The 23140-nt window shown below is 31.7% G+C and overlaps 1 protein-coding gene and 1 pseudogene across 1 annotated transcript; both read left to right on the forward strand.

Moving 5' to 3' along the window:
- Positions 1-17439: 17439 nt before the first annotated feature.
- LOC131177805 (110 kDa U5 small nuclear ribonucleoprotein component CLO-like) lies at positions 17440-19316 on the forward strand. Its single transcript, XM_058142906.1, has 2 exons — positions 17440-17962; positions 18733-19316. Exon 2 carries the CDS (start codon positions 18745-18747, stop codon positions 19216-19218), a length of 474 nt encoding a protein of 157 aa, XP_057998889.1. The 5' UTR covers positions 17440-17962; positions 18733-18744; the 3' UTR covers positions 19219-19316.
- A 295-nt stretch (positions 19317-19611) lies between these two features.
- On the forward strand, positions 19612-22853 carry LOC110651407 (110 kDa U5 small nuclear ribonucleoprotein component CLO-like; annotated as a pseudogene).
- Positions 22854-23140: the final 287 nt, after the last annotated feature.

Consider the following 23140-nt stretch of genomic DNA (forward strand, 5'->3'; position numbering starts at 1 on the left):
ATATTTTAAATAAAAATTAAAAATAATTAACCAAAATAAACACTTCTTAAATGATTTTTTTTTTTTATGTGAGGTTTGGAATATGGGAAAATAAAAATTATATATCTACGCGTGTCATGTTGTTATGTAGCTGTCAATTGCCATCACAATTATGTAACATTAGACCATGTGTCCATATGACAAGAAGGGTCCATTGCTTATCTACGAAGTTATTATGAAATTGGAAAGTGGAGCCAACCCATCTTCCATGGATATCCTATACAGTATGTCATCGTCTGCATAAATCCTTGAATTTCAGGTAGAAACCTACCATTAATAAACGTGCATTTGACTGGTAGTAAAATGTGACGTTTGCTTGTATAAATTCAGAGGCTACATCTGCAAATTTACTCACAACTTCCCATAGACTGAACACAAAGATATACTGTTATTAGAGATAAGAAGATGCACAACCCTCCACCACCAGATCCCCACCATCACCACCACCCACCACCACAACAAGCACCGCCTCCGGGTCCTCCACACCATGAACCTCCTCCTCCTAGCCATGCTCCTCCACCGGGTTCCCAGGCGCCTCCACCAGGTCCTCCTGAGCCACGCAAACCTGGACCACCTCATCATCACCATCCTTAATTGATTACACAATAATGGATGGTTTTAGCACACATGGAGGCGCATAATAGAGCATATATGTGTATATGTATACATATGCATGGTGTTGAAGCTACTTAATTTCTACTATTTGCATATATATGCTACTGGGGCTGGCTAGCTCACATGCCAGGTCCTGATTAATGTATGCTGTTGTTATGTTAATTAATTATAATAAAATGGGTAGCATTTTAATCTATGTGCATGGTTTAGATTATTTAATTTTGTAAATCTTGCAATATACCTTTTTTTTTTTTCCTTTGTTAGATAAACACACGCGCACATAGGGTCAATGACAAGAATAGGCCATTGTTAAAATTATGACAATTTTAATAGAGTCCTTATTATTATATAATTTAAGCACATGCACTATTCACAATCGATGTGAGATCCCGAAGGATCGGTCTCTGAACACGCCTCATATGAGACCTCACTCAGGATCTAACCACACCAGCAACTCCAGAAACGGCTCAATGTCTACTTTTTTTATCTTTCGTTAGATAAAGATATGCACATACTGAATCAGTGATAGAAATGAACTGCTGTGAAAATCATAATAATTTTAATAAAATTTTTATTTTTATATAATTTAAATGCATATATTCTTCACAATTAATATAAAATTATTGTAGGATCAATATATTTTATTTATTAATAGAAATAAATTTGAAAAAAAATAATTTATTTTAACAACAAACAATTTAAAAAATTTCTTGTATTTGGACCATTTTAGCCTCGTGATTGGTGAATGAGTGGTAAGGGCCACATTTATTTTTAAAATTAAATGCATTTCTCTTATTTTTCATTTTTAATTTACTAAAAAGTCCCCAAATTACTGTTACCATGAACAGTGGTCATGGATTCTGTTTAATATATAATATAATATCTGTTAAAAGGACAAAAACTAAAATAATTCTAACCATTCTAAAAGAAAAGGACACTTGCCGACAACAACAAGAAGAAAACAATACAACACAACACGTGTTGGATAAGATTAACGAACTATCATAACCATAAAAATAAAATAAACATGAATTTTAGGTGATGAACGACGACGGATTGACTTCTAGTTGTGAAATTGACATTTACTTGCCTTCATCCTTAAGCTCCACTAATATATATAATCACTTCATCTTTCAACACTTCGCCACAAGCAGCAGCAAAAGAAGAAAGGAGAGAAGATGCACAATCCTCCGCCACATCACGACCCACATCACCCAGGTCCACCACACCACGGACCACCTCCTCCGCATGCACCACCTCCTGGGCCTCCACCTCCTCAGCATCACCATGATCATCATCCTCCTCCGCCAGGCCCCCATCATCCTCCGCCAGCTGATCCCCATCCACATCCACCGGGTCCTCATGGTCCACACCATGATCCACCCCATCACCACCGCTGATTAGTCTAATGGGCAGTTGGCCACTTATTATAAATATGGTGTGTAACGTGTGTAGCGCTATGTGGTTTATGCTATTGCTAGTTGTTCTGCGCTGCTAGCTACTTGTTATAATTAAGAAAATAATTAGAGCACCATTTCTATGAGGTTGCTCTTGCTATTTCTCTCTTTTGTGTTTCTTTCCTTTTTTTTTTCTCACTTAATAATAATAATAATCCCTTTTATTATCCTAACTTTTTAATTTTTATTTAAAAAATTAATTTTAATATATAAAAATTAACTTAAAAATATCATGCTCATAAAAAAAAAAAACAATATGCTTATAAAAGAATTTAACAATTGAATTATGGAGAAAAGAAGTATTGTTTTAAAAAAAATTAAATCCAGATGTTCTTATATTAATTAGACGAAATTAAATATGATTTATTATATTTAAATAATTTCAGAGTCTCATACGTTGTAAAGTGTGTTTTGTAGTAATATGCACCAGAGGATACAAATCCATTAAAAAAATTTGTGAAAATAAGACTTTGTAGTTTATAGCAGCATAGAACAATTGACTTCATTGTAAAAACTTTAAAAACTCGTAAGCTTTTGCATGGTTTTTTTTTTATTTTTAATTTAACTTGTTTGATTAAACTCCATCCTTTATTTAGGGGGTTTAATCTAACTTAAATCAGTTTAGAAGCTGCCATAATTTTTTATTAATTTATTTATTTAAAATAATTTTAAAATTTATAAACCTAATTTGTAAGAAAAAAAATAAATTGAAAAAGAATAATTTTTTATTTTAATGCTTTTAAATTAATTTAATTAAATATTTTATTATATTATTCTCATTTAATTTTATAATATCACTATAAATATTTATTGTATTTCTCATATTATTTTTTTAATAATTTAAATAAATTATTTATATTAATTTTAATACTCAACTCAACTAAATTTTTATCTCAAAAATTTGAGATCCGCTATATGGATTCGTTTTCTCCACCCTAAATGATTTTTTTTGTTAAATTCTCATAAATGTGTAATTTATATTAATTTTAATAAATTTTAAAATTATTTATTTTAATTTTAATAAAATATTTATTTATTTATTTTATTTAAAATTATATTATATTATATTATAATATGATTAAAATATATTTTGATATTTACCCTCTGAATATTACCATAACAAATATCCGGATTAGTAATAGAAATTAGCAATAGAATTTTTTTTTTTTCTAATTGACAATGAATTTTTCAATCCATTACTAAACAGTAAAGACTTTTCAATTATTAACAGAATTAAAATTTTGTTGCTAATTTAGCAACGGATTTTGAATTTATTATTAATTAATTTAGCAATAAATTTTTAATTATGTTGCTAAATTATATAGATTTTTTTTATAATTATCAATAGATTTTAATTCTATTGTTAAATTTAACAATGAATTTTGATTTTGAAAGTAAATTAGTATTAAAATTTTAATTTCGTTGATAAATTGTAGATATTATTCTTTAATTAGCAACTAATTTTGAATTCATTGCTAAATTTAGTAACAGATTTTGATTTCATTGGTAAATTCACAATAGATTTTTCAATTCTGTTACTAAATTGTAAATACTTTTTCTTTGATTAGCATTAAGTTTGGTAAATCAACCATGGATTTTTTATTTTATTGCTAAATTATAAAGAATTTTCTTCAATAAATAATGAATTTTGAATCTATTGATAATTTAGTAACAAACAAGTTTAAATACCATGCTAATTTTATATTTTCATATATGTATTGTGAGAATATAATTAATAAATTAAAAAATATTTTCAATTTTATTTTATAATAATATGAAATATTATATTTACATTTTATAAATCAAATTATTATCTACTAATAAAATTATATTGCATATTAGTTACATATATATAGTTTTGTTTAACATCAACTAATGCTAACAGTATAATATTTTTTTAAAATAATATAATATTTATTATTTACGTATTATAATACATTGAAATATAATTTAATAATAAAAGAAATTTAATTATAGAGTCTAATAATAATAATAATAATAATTATTATTATTATTACTTTGATATTTCATTAATCTAATGTTCATATAGAGTAAAATTCATTTTATCATAAAATAAAGTCATTTTAAAATGAGTCAACACTGTTTAATAGTGCTCAATAATTTATATGTCTTATAAAATAGCTTAAATTGAACATATTAATTCACTTCAAATTATAAAGATGCTTAGAAAAATTATAATTTTATAAATAATATAAAATAAATTTTTTTATTAAATTAGTAAAATTAAAATTATACATTTAAAAAAATTAAAGTAAGGTAAATAAAAAAGCTTTATTTTTTTTATAAATAATTGATAAAAATATAATAAATGTATTAAACAAATATAATATATTTTTAAAAATTATATTTTATTTTTTAAGCTAATAAATGTATTAAACAACTTTTTTTTATCTTCATTTTTTCCATGTATTGTCATTCTCTTTTTTCTATTATTTCCTTTTTATTTTCTTCAATCTATTTTTTATAATTTTTTTTATTTATAAAACATTACATTTTAAATATTTTTAGACTTATATAATTTGTTTCATTTTGTAAAATTATATTATTTTTCTATAACTTATTATAAAATTATTTTTTGTAATTTTATTATAAAATATTTATATGGCAAAATATTATTTTCAATTCTATTAGTAAATTATTTTTTAATATTAATATGGCAGTTTTTTAATAGTAAATAATTTTTAGTAATTTATTATTTTATTCAAAATTTCTTTATATTTTTTAAATTAGTAAAAATTTACCAATAAATTTAAAAAATCATTAATAAAATTTTTAAAAATTTTTAATTAACAATAAATTATCAATAAATTTCAAATCCGATATTAAATAACCAACGAATTGTTATATTTGATGCTGAAAATAAATTTTTTATATTATATTTTTCTCCTGATTAATCCAACCAACAGAAGTTCCATTGACATTTGTAATTTTTAGATAAATACTCAAATCTTATGTTAATTTTGATAAAATTTATTAATATTTTTTAAAAAAAAAATTATTACTAGTTAAATAGTATATATAATTGGAAATAGATATATTGAAGAGTTATCTTATAATATAAGAATTCAAGAATTTAAATTCTAATAATTTTATTTTTTTTAAAAAAAATAAAAATATCAAAATAAAAAATTATTGAAAACGATTAAAATTATTACACAACTCAATATATTCTTAGAAAAACTTTTCAGAAATCCTCTGCATAAATAATTACTTTTTTTCAATTTTATTTAAATTATTCATGATGTACCGGCGGATATTCCATCCTGATAATATTATTTAAATTATATTTAGAAATATAATTAGAAAATTTGGAGGTTTTTAGTTATTTTAAAAATATGAAAATTATTTTTTTTGAAAAGATGAAAATTATTTTTAATATTAAAAACATGAAAATTAAATTTTTATTATTAAAAACGAGAAATTATTATTTATTTTTCTATTTTTTTAAATTTGACTAGTGAACATTTTTAATATTTTTTAAATTGTTTAATTTTTTTTATTGCATGGTACATTATTTATACTTATTATACATGTGGTTTAGTTTTTTTTATGTAATTTTTTGTTTTTTTTTATATGATATATAATATTATCATAATATATTAATTTTTAATAATTAATGAAATTTAGTTGTTTATTTTTATAATTTTATTTATAATTTTTTTATACGTTTAACTCATTAGTACTTATTTTTAATTTTAACAATAAACTTCAAAATAGCACGTTCTTATAAAATCCACCTTAAATGAGTGGTGCTAGCTATACATTGCCCAACATCATTCAATTAATTTTTTTTTTAATTTTACAATTTATACATGTAAATTATTTAAAATAAATTAAGATAAATTATTTTTAAACCAAAAGTTACTATAAAATAAAATTAATACGGCATATTACTTTAATTAATTAAAATATTATATATAAAATGCTATAAATATAATATGAGAATAAAAATATATTAATTTTATAAATTAAAATTTATTATTAGTTAATAAAAATTATTATCAAAATAGCTTCAATTTTTTAATTATTTTTAGTAGAACTTATTATAATCCCATTTAAATATTACTACATTCATCGGTTTCATTAGAATAGCTTCAACTTTTTAATTATTATTATAATGGGTTAGTAGCACTTTGGTCAATGAGCAAAAACCTCTTCCTTTTTTAGCAAAAGCTAAAAACTATTCTTCTCATTGGCCCATAGCTCCTTTCTGCAATGGACGAAGAGTCTTTTCATGGATAAAATTAAATAACCTCTTTATAAATATTCTTATTTATGATATTTATCCTTTTAATTTTCATTCAATTAAAAATTTTATTTAATTTAAAAATAACACTATAACATAAATTCTATTTGATATATAAAATAAATTTTCTATCTTATTAAGAAATATTTCTTCCATTTAAATTAGAAAAATATTTCTTTTCAAATTTCATTAGAATTTTGAGTCATTAATATAAAAAAAATTCAATAATTATAATATTAATTCATTTATACATTTATCTCCATTAAGAACACTAATTTAAAAAAATAATAAAAAATAATATAAATAATGAAGGATATTTTTAACGATCTCTATACCCTTCCCTTTTCATATATACTAGTTTAAATATTTTAAAGTCGAATTAAAATATTTTTTAAGTAAATTAGAAAATTTTTATTAGAAAATAGTTATTTATATAGTTAATGAGTGAAAAATAATTAAATCATTTTCATATAAATACTAAAATCGTCAATATTTTCGTCCAACCATTTTCATTTTCATGTTTAAATTTTAATAAAATCAAAATGCAATAGTAAATAAAAATTACAAATTCATAAACAATTAACCAATAACAATAATAAAGCATATTCATTAAGTGATAAAAAAATCAAATTTCTTCCTTTCAAATATCTTATACTGTTGGACAATAACATTTTGAAGATATTTTAGAAATTAATAAAATATTGGCGCCACTTTTGGGATATTTTAGAAATTAAACCCTCAAAGAGATTGCTTAAAATAGATATATGGTAATTAACTAATTGTTTAAATAATTAATTTTTTTATTTTTTTATAAATATTTTCTTTTTAATGATAATAAAATACTCTCGATATATATATATATATATAAATAGTACTGTAACACCCCTGATTTTTTTATATATTATTATTGGGCTTCGTGTAGGTATCCTCAATTCGCGGAAATTCGGCGGGATTCGCAAATTTCAAAGTCTCGAATTGGGCCGAGGTTTTGGCTAGCCCCATTGTCGGGCGTCCGAAGTCGAATCGGCAAAGGTAAACCCAACCTTGTTTTTACGTAATTTTCTAGTGCTTAAATAGGATTAAAAATCCATAAAATATTCGTGGTAGCTTAGAAAATTACGATTCTTTTTGCAATAGCTTAGTAATATTGCTAAGGACCGCGGGGCAAAGTTTTATAATTTTTAGAGCTTGTTTGGGCGCTTTTGCAAAAATGATCAATAATAAGGACTAAATTGAAATTTTGCGTATTGTGATGGATGACTGATTTGATGGGCCCGGGAGGGCTGTGTGATATGATTGAACTGTTGATATATGGATTGTGAGTATAGAAGTGTGTTTTGAACCCTTTGCGGGTTGGGTAGGTCCTAGGTATAGGGAGACTCGATTTTCGACTTAGGACGTAATTGGTCTTTTTCTTTGTTTGTATTGAGTCGATTGTATTAAATAAATGTAATATGATTGTCGGGAGCCGAGGGCGTGAGGCTTCTTCCTCCGCCCACCGATTGTCGCCAAGTCCGTGAGTAAAATATTAATTTTAATTGTAATTTCGATATTATTATATGTTCAAGATGCCCATGCATCACTTATATGCATATATTTATGTAGTTAAACTCTAGGCACGAATTATGTTGCATTCATAATAATGTGCCATGAATGTTGTTGTGGTAATTTGGAGCAAAGCAGCGTTGGCGTGCGTGTGATGTGGTGTGGACTATGGATAGGACCGCCACGGCTTGAGTAATTGGACCCGATCCTTCGAGGGGTAGTCACGGCTTGAGTAATTCGGGGACCCTCGATTTGGTTATTAAGTGGAAGTCCGAGCTTGAGTAATTCGGCACCGTTGGATTTAAGAGAGTCAGGGATCGGCTCCCATATGTTATGATTGATACTACAGGTGTGTGAGTGCTCCAAATTACCTTTTGATGTTATGATGTGAAAATGTTGTTTATGTTGCATTTCACTCTACAGTGCATTAGCTCGAGATAGTTATAGAGATTATAGTTAAGATTGATATTTTACTCTCTCTGTTCAAAAATTTTACAGCCACTGAACCAGGAGGATATTTTATTAGGTTAACTTATACTTCGCAGGTTGTTTATCGATATTTGTGTAATTTTATTTATTCCTAGAATTTCCGCATGTGTTAGCAGTAATTATTTGAATTTGGTCTGTAATATTATTATCATGTTAAACCTGTAAACTTAATATTTTAAGTCTGTTTTGATGGATTGGATGAGGGAGCTGAGCTCCCATTTATTATTATGTTGATGAGTATGTGGAGGGTGAGCTGAGCTCCCCAATGGATTGTTTATTGTGTTTAGGTGAGTGAAAACTCCCGTTGGAAAGTCCATTTTATGGCGGACTTGTTTTCTTGATATTGGGCCCAAATGGGCCTTAGAGTTGGGTTAATGAGCAGTTAGGCTTACTACGGGCCTCGGGGCTTTAGGGTGGCCCAGTCCTAGTCCCACGAGGTTGGGTCGTGACAAAGTTGGTATCAGAGCTTAGGCTCCAGATTCTTAGGGAATGTCTGTCTAAAATGTTGAGAAGAGTCTACTAGGAGTCACATGCGGAGTATAGGATTCTGTTTTGTCTTTTCCTGTAATTCTTTGTTTCTAGATCCTACGTTATACCTCGGGAAATATAAGATTACCTCAGTTAGTGTCTTGATTTTCGTGGAGTACATAGAAACATGAAATAGATTTAGCAAACTTATTGAGGTCTACCATGGAAACACGTACTCCAATAAATACTATATTTTCGTCAGTATGGGTTTAAATGGTGTGCCCATTTCGTGCAAGGCACGAGTACATAAAAGTGAGTCTTGAAAGTACAGTTGCCCTAGATAAGGATGAGGATACCACTGCTGGCAGTCATCAGTGGATGACCCAGACAGAATAAATTTATGATAATAGAAGATTCAAGAGAGATAAGAGATTAAGAGACCTAGTCTGCCAGGACGTATCGTAGTAACTATACAATATTCTCGATGTCTATTACGTAGTTTCAGACATTGATCGACATGAGATTATTGTGTAGAGTCGCTAGTGCTTATGATGAGGATGTTGCGGTCTGTTTTGGTACCAGCAGTTCTATATCTGCAAAGGAGTTGGGAACTCTTGGTTAGGGATCTAGAGCTAGAATATCGAAGGTCACAGTTGGGTGGTAACTAGAGTCAGTGACCCAGTTACCCTAGCATGAGCTAAAGTTACATCAAGAGTTGCCATCAGACCAGAGGTTTCGGATTAGTTGCAAAGTAAAGGTGACACTTATAGAGTGAGAATAGTATACCTTGTGTGTATCAGTATGGAATAAAGTACAACCCTACTACCTAGAGAAGGTCGAAACTATGAATTGATGATTTACAGAGCTATGTTATGATAAAAGAGTCATTAACTTGACATGGTTTTGGTAAGGTGGTAAATGTAGTACCTTTGTTGCAGCAAGTTAGGGTATAGTCCTATCTTTTCAGAAGGGATCGAAGGTTATTACTGATAATGATAACTTATGGAATAGTGTCCCAGATGGGACTGTAGAGTGTGGTAGAGAGTAGTTGGCTCGGGTATCCTGGAGAGGATACAAGTTCCGTTATAGGAATCATATATAATCAAATCACGATGGATGTAAATCCTTTGAATTGGACGACGGGTTTGGGTGCCCGGAATCTTAAGTTGTGGCTAATTGAGTAAACATGGAAAATAATAATAATAATAATAATAATAATAATAATAATAATAATAATAATAATAATAATAATAATAATAATAACAAATAAATAAAAATTGCTACAGAATCAGTTCTCGAGGTAGCAAGGGTATTATGTAAGCTAAAGGATAAGAATAGAGATCATACAATAAAAGTATGACTGCAATTTCCTGAGTTCCTTTATAACTTCATATTGTTCAAAACAATAGTATAATCTAATTATAATAGTGTTAAGAGTAATAAATTAGCAAAGATAGATCATAGAAGGCCAATGGATAAAGAAAGTGCAGAATGAAAGTTTGGACAATTGATTGCAGATGCAATATAATCTAAATGCTAGTTGAAGTACTAGCTAGAGTGGTCAAAGGACCAAATCTGAGTAGCACAGATATGTGATAACGCGGTGGAGACTCTGAAAGATATAGTCAGCAAGTACAGCTGTCATGTTAGGAAGAGGAATGGAACCAGGGATAGAATAGTCAAGTTCTATTTTGGGTAAGACAAAGGAAATAAATGAAAGGACAACCTAAAGAGCGCATAATAAAAGGAACAAAGTTAAGATATAGGATAGGCTAAGTGTTATTCTTGGCAAGGAGAATGACAAGGATGGAAAACCCAAAATGGGACCACATTAGTGAGAAAAGTGATGGAGGTATGGAATACAATAATAATGAGTAAATGTTAGAAGGTGTGCGATGGTATTGCGGACTACCTAAATAGGTAGAGAAAGAGAAGTTAGTAAGCAGTAAGTTGAATAAAAGTCAGTCTAAGGGATCAAATAGGTATGATGAGAGGAAAAGAATGATAGATAATGACACATAGGTTTTAGGTTAGACTTTTGAGATAGTGAGAAGGTAATTAGAGGTTCGTTATGAATGTCAGGCAAACATTTTTAGTGTGATCAACAGAATCACTTTGCAGTGAAGCAATAACGACAGAACAACAGTAGGGGTAGAATAAAAAGTGACAAGTATGGATAGTAATAAATCACTAGAAAGTTTAAGGATCAAATTAATGACCATAGATAAGGGTGGAATTAGTGTTGGAAGAATCTATTAGCGAGAGAAATCTTTCAGGATTCAACAAGGGTTAAGGGCACAATATAAACGATGATAGATATGAATCATAGGTCAAGTATAAGTAAAGTTAATAAATTATAAAATATTATGTCAGGAAGGACGATGGTACGGTAAAGGGTTCATGCAGATGATACCTTATAGGTAGAGCACAATTGTGCTAGGAGATGATGAAATTTGAAGAGAAAGACTAAGAAACATAGGTTAAACGTTATTATATGGACAATCGGCGTAGTTGAATATAAAAGGATATTTTCTTTCTTTTCAAGTTTAGCTTGTGCTATTGGTTCTAGAGGGTTATATAAGGAATAGAGACTGAGTCAAAGAGACCTAGTTATTTGAGATTTTGATAGGCACCAATTCATATATAATTTCCTGATATGAGAATGACAGTAAGTGCATACCTAGTGTTAAGTATGAAAGGACGATCAGAGTAATGACAGGAGTTAAATTGAGTTAGCTACTAAGGCTTGCGACTGTTTTAAACTATGAGCTAGATGAAGTACTATTTATGGATGAGTTTCAATAGATGAAATTGTTCGATGGGTAATTTGAGGTTGAAGTTTAGAAAGCTAGTGGCATTATATATTATTATATTAAGGAGAATGAACTCGTGAAGTATCTTGTTTGGAATTAAGGCATGACACATATTTCCTACAGCCGTGTTAGTTCAGATGGAACTTATAGTTTATGGGGCTCATATTCATCCAGGATAAGCAATTTCCTACTAAGGCTGGTAGGAAATGATAATGTTCTGATAGTTAAGTTGGAAAAAAGGGGGATACAAGAAAAATTTTCTATGGGTAATTATAAGTGTTACATAAGGTGAAGAATGTGCTGGTAGGAGTAAAATCATAGGGTTAGAATTCTCGAAGTAATGAAACTAGTAATCAAGATAAGACTAAGAAATAAAAAGAAAGTTAAAGTTGATGATGGGATAGACATCTTTGAAGGAAAAGGTGTAAGGATGAGATAGGACTAAAATTAAGGAATAAGTACAGCAGGTTGAAAAGATACCAACAATACCAAAAATAGGAAAAGGGAAGTGGATAAGATGCAAAGGACAGAGTTAGAGTTTCCCAGCACAGAGACCAACAATTGATGAAGATCATAGAAAGAGTACAGCAAGGTGAAGGTGGTGAGTTTGGATTTGCCAATGATGGCGCCCTAGTGCAAGGTTCTAGGATATGTGTGCCCGATGTGGACAACCTCAGGAATGAAATCATGCGAGAGGCACACTACACACTGTACAGTGTCCATCCAGGTTCCACCAAGATGTACCATGATGTGAAAGATAGCTATTGGTGGAATGGCATGAAGAGAGACATAGCAGACTTTGTGTCCAAGTGCTTGACTTGTCGAAGGTGAAGTTTGAACACTGGAGACCGTCGTGAAGCTGCAAGAGCTCCCTATCCCGGAATGGAAGTGGGAAATGATCACTATGGATTTTGTGACCGGTTGCCTCGTACCACGCGAGGATATGACTCGATATGGGTAATTGTAGACCGCTTGACCAAATCGGCTCCCTTCTTACCCAAGACTACATACTCGGTGTACAAGATGCGGCTCTACATTCGAGAAATAGTCGATTGCATGGAGTTCCATAATATCAGGGCCCCATTCACTTCTCGGTTTTGGAGAAAGTTGCGAGGCACTTGGCACCTGATTGAACTTTAGTACGGCTTTCCACCCTCGAAGGACAATCCAAACATCGGAAGACATGCTTCGCATGAGTGTTTTGGATTTTGGAGGTCAATGGGAAGATCAGCTAGCTTTGGTGGAGTTTGCCTACAACAACAGATACCAATCCAGCATAGGAGTAGCACCCTATGAGGCACTATATGGAAGAAAGTGTAGGTCTCCTCGGGGTTGGACCGAAATGGGAGAAGCGAGGGTGCATGATGTAGACCTAGTGTAGTACACTTGAGAGATAGTTCCTTTAATCGGAATGATTGAAAACAATTTTCAAGGCGTAAGAGTTATGCACCCGGATGGAGGGATGTGGAGTTTGCGATGGCGCTATGTATTCTGAAGGTTTCTCCAATGAAGGGAGTCATGAGATTTGGAAAGAAGGGCAAGTTGGCACCTCGGTATATTGGACCTTTTGAGGTTACTGATAGAGTTGGAGCAGTTGCCTACCGGTTGGAACTACCACCCAACCTTTCTCACGTTCATCCCGTGTTTCACATCTCCATGCTCAGGAAATACATTCCCGATCCTTCCCATGTACTACGGCAGGATGTAATAGAGCTAAAAGAGAACTTGACCTTTGAGGAGCAACTTTGAGCCATAGTGGACTACTAAGTGAGACACTAAGATCAAAAGCAGATCCCTATGGTTAAGGTTTTATGGAGGAGTCAGTCAGTGGTAGAGTGCACTTGGGAGTCAGAACGGGACATGCGTAGCAAGTACCCTTATCTGTTCAATGTGTGATCATGTACTTTATTCTGCCTTGTGTAAAATTCGAGGACGAATTTTCTGTAAGGGGGGAAGAATGTAACACCCCTGATTTTTTATATATTATTATTGGGCTTCGTGTAGGTATCCTCAATTCGCGGAAATTCGACAGTTGTCCGGATCTGCAAATTTCGGGCCAGACAGACCCGTTACCGGAAAAGTCTCCGAATTGGGCCGAGGTTTTGGCTAGCCCCATTGTCGACGTCGGCGTTCCGAAGTCGGAATCGGCAAAGGTAAACCCGAACCTTGTTTTTACGTAATTTTCTAGTGCTTAAATAGGATTAAAAATCCATAAAATATTCGTGGTAGCTTAGAAAATTACGATTCTTTTTGCAATAGCTTAGTAATATTGCTAAGGACCGCGGGGCAAAGTTTTATAATTTTTAGAGCTTGTTTGGCGGTTTGCAAAAATGATCAATAATAAGGACTAAATTGAAATTTTGCGTATTGTGATGGATGATCGATTTGATGGGCCCGGGAGGCTGTGTGATATGATTGAACTGTTGATATATGGATTGTGAGTATAGAAGTGTGTTTTGAACCCTTTGCAGTTGGGTAGGTCCTAGGTATAGGGAGACTCGATTTTAAACACGACTTAGGACGTAATTGGTCTTTTCTTTGTTTGTATTGAGTCGATTGTATTAAATAAATGTAATATGATTGTCGTGAGAGCTGGGAGCCTTCTTCCTCCGCCCGCCACAAAGTGATTGTCGTCAAGTCCGTGAGTAAAATATTAATTTTAATTGTAATTTCGATATTATTATATGTTCAAGATGCCCATGCATCACTTATATACATATATTTATGTAGTTAAACTCTAGGCACGAATTATGTTGCATTCATAACATAATGTGCCATGAATGTTGTTGTGGTAATTTGGAGCAATGTCGTGCGTTGGCGTGCGTGTGATGTGGTGTGGACTATGGATAGGACCGCAACACGGCTTGAGTAATTCATTGGACCCGATCCTTCGAGGGTAGTCACGGCTTGAGTAATTCGGGACCCTCGATTTGGTTATTAAGTGGAAGTCCGAGCTTGAGTAATTGCACCAGGTTGGATTTAAGAGAGTCATAGGGATCAGCTCCCATATGTTATGATTGATACTACAGGGTGTGTGAGTGCTCCAAATTACCTTTTTGATGTTATGATGTGAAAATGTTATTTATGTTGCATTTCACTCTACAGGGTGCATTAGTTCAGATAGTTATAGAGATTATAGTTAAGATTGATATTTTACTCTCTCGAAAACGCTCACTCCTGTTCAAAAATTTTTACAGGCCACAGGAGGATATTTTATTTTGGGTTAACCTGCTTTTATACTTCGCAGGTTGTTTATCGATATTTGTGTAATTTTATTTACTCCTAGAATTTCCGCATGTGTTAGCAGTAATTATTTGAATTTGGTCTGTAATATTATTATCATGTTAAACCTGTAAACTTAATATTTTAAGTCTGTTTTGATGGATTGGATGAGGGAGCTGAGCTCCCATTTATTATTATGTTGATGAGTATGTGGAGGGTGAGCTGAGCTCCCCAATGGATTGTTTATTGTGTTTACAGGTCGGGTGAGTCGAAAACTCCCCGTTGGAAAGTCCATTTTATGGCCGGACTCTGTCCGTTTGTTTTCTTGATATTGGGCCCAAATGGGCCTTAGAGTTGGGTTAATGAACAGTTAGGCTTACTACGGGCCTCGGGGGCTTTAGGCTGGCCCAGGTCCTAGTGCCGGTCCGGCCCTGAGGTTGGGTCGTGACAAGTACTTTATCTTTTATAAAAAAAAATAACTTTTTATAATTTTAAAAATAAACTCTATGATTATAGGGGATGGTGTACATACATCATCAGATGTATTTAATAAACTTTCTTTTTCATGTGAAATCGTAACTTTATTATTTCAAAAGAAATAATACAATCATACAGATCACATTTGACCATCATTTGCATTACATTCTTTCTCTCTCTCTGTCTATCTATCTATCTATCTATCTATCTATCTATATAATGGTTTTTCCCGTTCATGTAACTTTAGCTATATCTCTCTCTCTCTCTCTCTCTCTCTCTCTCTCTCTCTCTATATATATATATATATATATATATATATATATAATGGTTTTTCCCGTTCATGTAACTTTGGCTAGCTATAGGTGATAACACCATAACTATAATTAATTATTTGTAATTCTTAATAATAGATTTAATCTATCAAAAAAAGATGCAAGTATATATTTCGCATCTCTATTCATGCATGGCGACGACCATTGTGGGTCTACACTTGCATATCCATGTATGAATCTTCATGTTAATTAGGATTAGCGGCTCCGACACCCTTCAGCTGATTCACAACCTCTTCCATAACCATGTATCTGTTGTTCATTGCATTCTGCAGGGTGCAGTGGGCCGCAACCAGGATTAATATCCCTTTCCATAGCTCCCGTACTGATGTCCGCTGCATTTGCTTCTCTTGCCAAGAATGTGCATACCAAGACTGCCAAACAAATAAATGTCAACTTCTTGGAGATCATAGCCATCTTCAACAATGTAATTCTTGTGAAATTTTAACTCTTCTTTAACAGGATGTCAATGTTGACATTGATGAAACACATTACATGCAATTTATATCTAAAATTTAACTACTATAATAAGATATGTTTCATCTCTACCTCACGATTACGTAAAAATAGCCTGACATCATAGATTTTAATTAATTTACTATTAATATTTTTTCTATTTTTGAAATTTTCTATTAAAAATTTATATGGTTGAAAAATTACACAAAATCAACTCAAACTTTTATACCATCAAATTGAAAATATAACTTATTAATATTGTTAATAAATCTGACTCATTTAAACAAGGAAAATGAAAATACACATATAAACTCAATATAATTATATTAATTAAAAAATATTTCTTTTATATTATTTAATATTTATAGGTGTAAAATACTTTATTATTATTATTTTTTAAATATATTTATATTAATTGTAATAATATAATTTTTATTAAAAGTATTTTTTTTATATTTTATTGTAATTGATAAAGAATAAAAATTGTAATTTTTCTGATGGGTGAAAATCACATAATATTTTATTGATATTTTGGGTAGTTTTAAAAATTTTATAGTGTTTTATGTTAATTAATTGCTTTTTACTATATTTTATAAGTTTTTAATAATACTTCATTTATTTTGTGAAAAATAATTTATATATAAAAAATATTTTTTATTATTTAATTATAATATTAAATTAATGATATATATATATGTTATATATATATAAGTATTTTTATATTAAATAATATTATTATGGAGTTGAAAATAAAAAATAATTAATTTTCTTTTTAATTAAAAATATTTTTCATAAATATTTAAAATAATAATAAATATAAAAAAAATATATTTCTAATAGAGCAAACGAAGCTTATTTACCTTTATTTATTTTTTTAATTTACATGCTTTTATTTGTCTTTCACGAGTTGCAGTATATACTTTTGTCTTATTTGTGATTTTCATGCTCATTCTTCAGATAGAAAAAAAAAAAAATCATTCTCATTCCTTAAAAATGGTGTCGATATTCGAATAACATGAATTAACTCAAATCAAAATTATTATAAAATATATTTAAAAATTTTATTTTATATTTAAATTTTTTAATATGTATTATTCATTTTAATTTATTATTATAATAAAAATTTTGAAAATAATTATTTAATTTTAAGTTATAATATGTAAAAAATAATTATTCCTTTGAAAACTTTTATCATAAAGAAAAAATGGCAAAAAACAACTTAAATAATATACTTAATTATCGTTAGTGAGAAACGCTTCTCTTTTTAATTTTAGAGAGGGAAATTCTCTCGAGTTTAGGTCCTTTCAAAGGCACAAGTCCTCTTTCCTTCTATCATGTAGCGGCTGCCCTGCCTCCTTGGGCAGGGGTCGCCCTTCCTTTCTTGTTTCCTCCACCTCTGAACGGGGTTGTAGATAATCTCTTGTGTTCTCATTTTGTTCTGAGTTCTTTTGTTGTGTGAGAGTTTCATTTTCTAGAATGATAGATTAGGCGGAGGAACCAGGTGGCAGAAACTTTCTTGGCAGCCATGCTTCTGAACTTTGGGGTTTTCTTTTGCTTGGGCCAGGGGCCTTCTTGCCTTTAAGAAACATCCACTTATTTTTTTTTTTAAAATTTTAAGTTATAAAATACAGTTTATGTTTATAAGTGAACAAGGGCCTGGATTGTTTTCCGGTCGAAACTCCAAAACTTGTCAGTGGCTTAAACTTAAATTCTGAAAACTGTTTTGTTTTCTGCCCCTGCATCTCAGAACAAGCTGCTTTTTTTCTTTTTTGTTCAGCAGTTCAGGTGTGTTCTTCCTTTGCCTTTTGTTCTCATCTGGTTTGTGTTTATTTGTAAAATTACACCTGTGTATATAAATATGTTTTCATGGATTTTGCGTCTGATTTTGAACGAGTATCCATTTAAACAATGACTGAATACTGTTTAGCGTTATTGAAGGGAATAAAGCTCCAACCCTTGAATTGAGCAGAACATTTGAGAAGAAATGGAATAAAAAATGAGAAAACTTGGTTTGAGATTTTGTTCGGTGAACCATATGCTATTTTGTTTGTTTTTCTTTTTTTGTGGAGGAGAGGGAGGGTGTTGAACTTCAAATAATTAAAATCAGAGCTAGTGTGAAGTGAATGTTATTCCTAATTAGTGTATTAAAATCATGTGGTAAATGGGATAGGTGAGTATAGACAATCTTTTTTGGCTTCAAATCTTATTTATAAAATAAATATTCAGTGTGATGCATTTACTAAAAATCACCAAGAAGAAAAAGTTGTTTAAGTTGCCTACTGCAAATTTGATTTGGCATGTAAATTTCATAGAAACCTCATCAATAAAAAAGAAAAAAAAAAAAGAGGAAAAAGGAAAATCAGTTGCAAATTTTGCTATAGGAGAGGCTGTACCTGTTCTTATCTCTATAACCAAAGGCCATGCTTTTCTTTTTATCTTGATTGGAAGATAAAGAAGAAAAAGTTTGATTAGCACAAGTTTAGTTGGTAATCTTTTTTATTATAACTTGATTCAGTTGTTCTATTAGGTTAATAATTGGTTAAATCACATGGCAGATTTGAAACATCATGGATCATAATCTTTATGATGAGTTTGGAAACTACAATGGTCCTGAAATTGAGTCAGAACAAGAGAGTGATGGAGAGGAAGAAGATGAACAACTTCCAGACAAACCCCATGAAAATGAGGAAGCATCTGATGGTAAGGAGGCAATTGATGCTTCCAATGGATGGGTTACTACCGCTAATGATGTTGATATGGATAATCAGATCGTGCTTGCTGAGGACAAGAAGTATTACCCAACTGCAGAAGAGGTTTATGGTGAAGATGTTGATACATTGGTTATGGATGAAGATGAGCAGCCCCTTGAACAACCTATAATTAAATCTGTTAGGAACATTAAGCCTGAGGTTGGGGTTAAGGATTCCTCAACCTATTTGTCCAGCCAGTTTCTTGTTGGTCTCATGTCAAATCCCTCTTTGGTTCCTAATTGTTGCCCACTTACAACATGGGAAGACATTGTTCATGGATATGTTGGTTGAGCAAACACGTCATATGCTAACTTTCAATACAAATTGTGAGAAGCATATGAGGTACACAGATACAAGGATTGATGAGCAACAAAGAAGGATATCCATTAAGGCAGTTCCAATGTCACCTGTTCTTGAAGATAGCAATTCAAAATCATACCTATGTGACATCATGGATATCCCTGGTCATGTCAACTTCTCTGATGAAATGACTGCTGGGTTTGCTGATGGTGCTGTGTTAATTGTGGATGCAGCTGAAGGAGTGATGGTAAGTAACTTTTTTGAGTAAAAAATTTGATAAATTTACGCCACAGATAACCTAACCTGATTGTGCTTCAGTTTTGCCTATACTTCTGCAGATAAATGAACTCATTATGCTTATATATGAATTTCCATGAGGTAAGGGTACTTGTGTGGAGATGAACTTTGAGATGTTTTAGTTTATGATCAGGTTGATTACAGTGTCAAGGCAATAAATTAGTTTGTTTAATTCTTGATATGTTATTTCAATGATATTGTTGTGGTTTTATGAAATGTTTTCTTAGTATGGTAATTCTGGTATTCTGATTTCTGAATGTGCATGTAAATACAGAGATGGCCATATGTCATGCAATCCAGGAGCACCTGCCTATTGTAGTTGTGATCAATAAGGTAACCTCTGTGAACTGAAGCTGCCTCCTCTCTTTTGATCCTTCCAATTTAACTCTAATATCCTATTGTTCCTTGTTTTATTTTGTGTTTAAGGTTGATAGGCTGATAGCATAACTTAAGTTGCTTCCAAAGGATGCTTACCATAAGCTTGGGCATACTATAGAAGTCATCAATAACCATATAACAGCCGTCTCTTCAACTGCTGGAAATGTCCAAGTTCTAAATCCTGGAAATGTTTGTTTGCAAGTGCTACGGGAGGATGGTCCTTTACTTTGCAATCATTTGCTAAACTGTATCTCAAACTCCATGGCATCTGATTTGATGCTGACAAATTTGCAACTCGTCTTGGGGAGATGTTTATTATCATCCAGATATGATGGCTTTTAAGAAGAAACCCTCTGCAAGTGGAGGGGAAATATCATTTGTCCAATTTGTGTTGGAGCCCCCCTACAGTGATTGGAGAACATAAGAAGAGTATTGGGGCTACTCTAGCCAAGCTTGGTGTCATACTTCCCAAAGCAGCTTATAAATTAAATTTTCAGTCTTTGCTAAGGCTGGGGTGTAGCAGTGTTTTTGGTTCAGCTTCAGGCTTCACTGATATGCTGGTTCAGCCTATACCTTCTGCTAAGAATGCTGCAGCTAAAAAGGTGGATCATATATATCTAGGGCCCAATGATTCTATGATTTACAAGGCCATGGTAAATTGTAATACTTCTGGCCCCTTAATTGCTAACGTGACCAAACTATATCCCAAGTCTGATAGCAGTTCCTTATAGTGGTAAAATTATGACAGGGCAGTCTGTAAAAGTATTGGGAGAGGGCTACTCACCTGATGACAAGGAGGACATGACTGAAAGAAGTGACCAAACTATGGGTTTATCAAGCTAGGTATAGATTACACATAAGCATGGCACCTCCTGGCTCATGGGTTCTCATCAAAGGCATGGATGCTTCAATAAGGAAAACTGCAACTCTTTGTAATGTGATAATTACAAAGATGTTTACATATTCCAGCCTCTGCAGTTTAACACTCTTCCAGTGGTGAAAACAGCTACTGAGCCTCTAACTCCAAGTTAGTAGCCAAAAATGATGGAGGGCCTATGGAAGATCAGTAAAAGTTACCCTCTAGCTATTACTAAAGTTGAGTAGTTTGGAAAGCACAAAATTCTTGGTACTGGAGGGATATATTTGGATTCTGTGATGAAGGACCTTAGGGAACTTTACTCTGAAGTAGAAGTCAAGGTATGGATTACTCATATCTCATTGTTTTATGTATTTTTAGTTTATTTCTTTCCTGCGTTTTTCCCCTCATTCTCTCTGCCTATGATATTCTATTTTTTGGCTGTTTTTGCATTGATGGGTATGAATCCATTTGTTCTAATGCTTCATTCAAATTTAGGTAGCAGATCCTGTTGTCTCATTTTCTGAAATTGTTGTAGAGTCCTCATCAATGAAATGTTTCGATGGAACACCCAACAAGAAGAATAAAGTAACCATGGTAAGGACTGAGGAAGCCATCTGATTTTATTTTATGTCAGTGCCATTGAGAATCTCTCTCTACGTGCACCAAAGGGTTGATAATTAACTTAGTTTATGTTTCAGATACAAACCCCAATTGACTGTCTCTCTGCAATATATATAGTGTTATCTCCCAGATGTGGACATGTTACAGCAGACATTCCTCGGGCTGGTACTCCCGCTTATATTGTGAAGGTTTGATGGCTCAGCTTTGCATACATCTACAGATGATCATCATAGAAAATATTTCCATTAGTCATTGCTTTATGGACTACTGGGAGAAAAATTGCTGAGGACTGTATGCTAAAACACTTTAGAAGCATAAGAGGGTGTTTGAGAAATCACAAAGCTGGGCTAGCTGTGAATAGTGAGCAGATTTTTAAAACTTTTTGCTCTCGTTTGATAATTATTTACATGGTTCAAAATAGTAGTTGTTTGCCCTGGAGTTGGGATGGGAAAGTTGCACTTTTGGTTTGAGGATTAATCAGAACCAGACTGAATTAGTTCTTTGCGTTTGTAAAAACTCTCATGTAAATATTCTTTTCAATGGGGAGTTGATTTAAATATCCTGTAGCTCTTCTCTTGCTATCATTAATTTTTCCCTCTTGTTGGTGCAAATTCTTTGTGATCATTGGGTTATTTTCTACCTTTTTTCCTATTGCATTTCAGGCATTTTTACCTGTAATAGTGTCATTTTGAGATGGACCTGAGATACCATACCCAAAGGTAAGCATTTTGCCTCTCAGTGTTGGATCATTGGGCTGTAGTCCGTGGAGACAAGATCATAGTTCTGCAACCACTTGAGCCATCTGGCTCCATGCTCGTGAAGATCCTCTCTCTTACTCTCTATTGCTTTCTCCTTATGTCTCTTTCTATCAATTATATAGTGATAACAAATAAGTATTCATTCTCTTAAAAAATTTAGCATGGATGATGCCTTACTATTTTTCCTTGAGCTTCATGTTAACAGCACTGAAAGATTGATGAAAATCCACAGTTGGTAATATTTTTTATTGGAATTCTATATCCCAGGAAATGAGTGAAGATATGAGTGCAAACAAGTTCTTTGATGAGGCTATGGTGGTGGAGCTGGCTCAGCAAGCAGCTGATATTCATCAACAAATGATATTAGGTTCCTATATGGTTGCTAAGGCCATGGAATGCAGCTTGCTTAAGGGTGTTGCAGGCAGTTTTATCCTGATTTCATTCTATCCAACCTAGATGTGAAATGGCCCATGTAAAGATGCCCAATCTTGAGCTGCTAACATAGAACACGGCTAACCAAAAAGAAGGATGTGAAAGGACAAAAATTTTGAATTTTATGTAGTTGTTTATCATCTGTTGTCTAAATATATGCATATTACAGCAAAATTTACATGTGTTTTCAGTGGTATTGACTCCCTGTATGCATATATGAGCCACTTTAACTCAAAAGGTGAAACCGTGTCTTTTTTTATGCTTATAGTTTCTATTTTCTTTGCGAGTTTGTTCTTGATTCATGTTGTGGAAACTAAGATTAAAGATTAACAGAATAAGGAATCATGGCTTTTGAACAACACTACTACACATTGATAGATAGAGAATGTTCTGTATCTCATTAGAAAAGTTTTCCATAGAGAAAGAAATAGAGGCAGAGATTTCTCAGGTGATGGATACACTTGCATGCGTATTTTGTATCTCATTATTTACTCACAATCCCAGATGGTTTTCAGTTGGCTTGTACCAGTATAAAATACTAATATTATTTCTGGGCATTCTTCTTTGA

Source organism: Hevea brasiliensis, unplaced genomic scaffold (genome assembly GCF_030052815.1).
Source record: "Hevea brasiliensis isolate MT/VB/25A 57/8 unplaced genomic scaffold, ASM3005281v1 Scaf9, whole genome shotgun sequence".
NCBI classification, from domain to species: domain Eukaryota; kingdom Viridiplantae; phylum Streptophyta; class Magnoliopsida; order Malpighiales; family Euphorbiaceae; genus Hevea; species Hevea brasiliensis.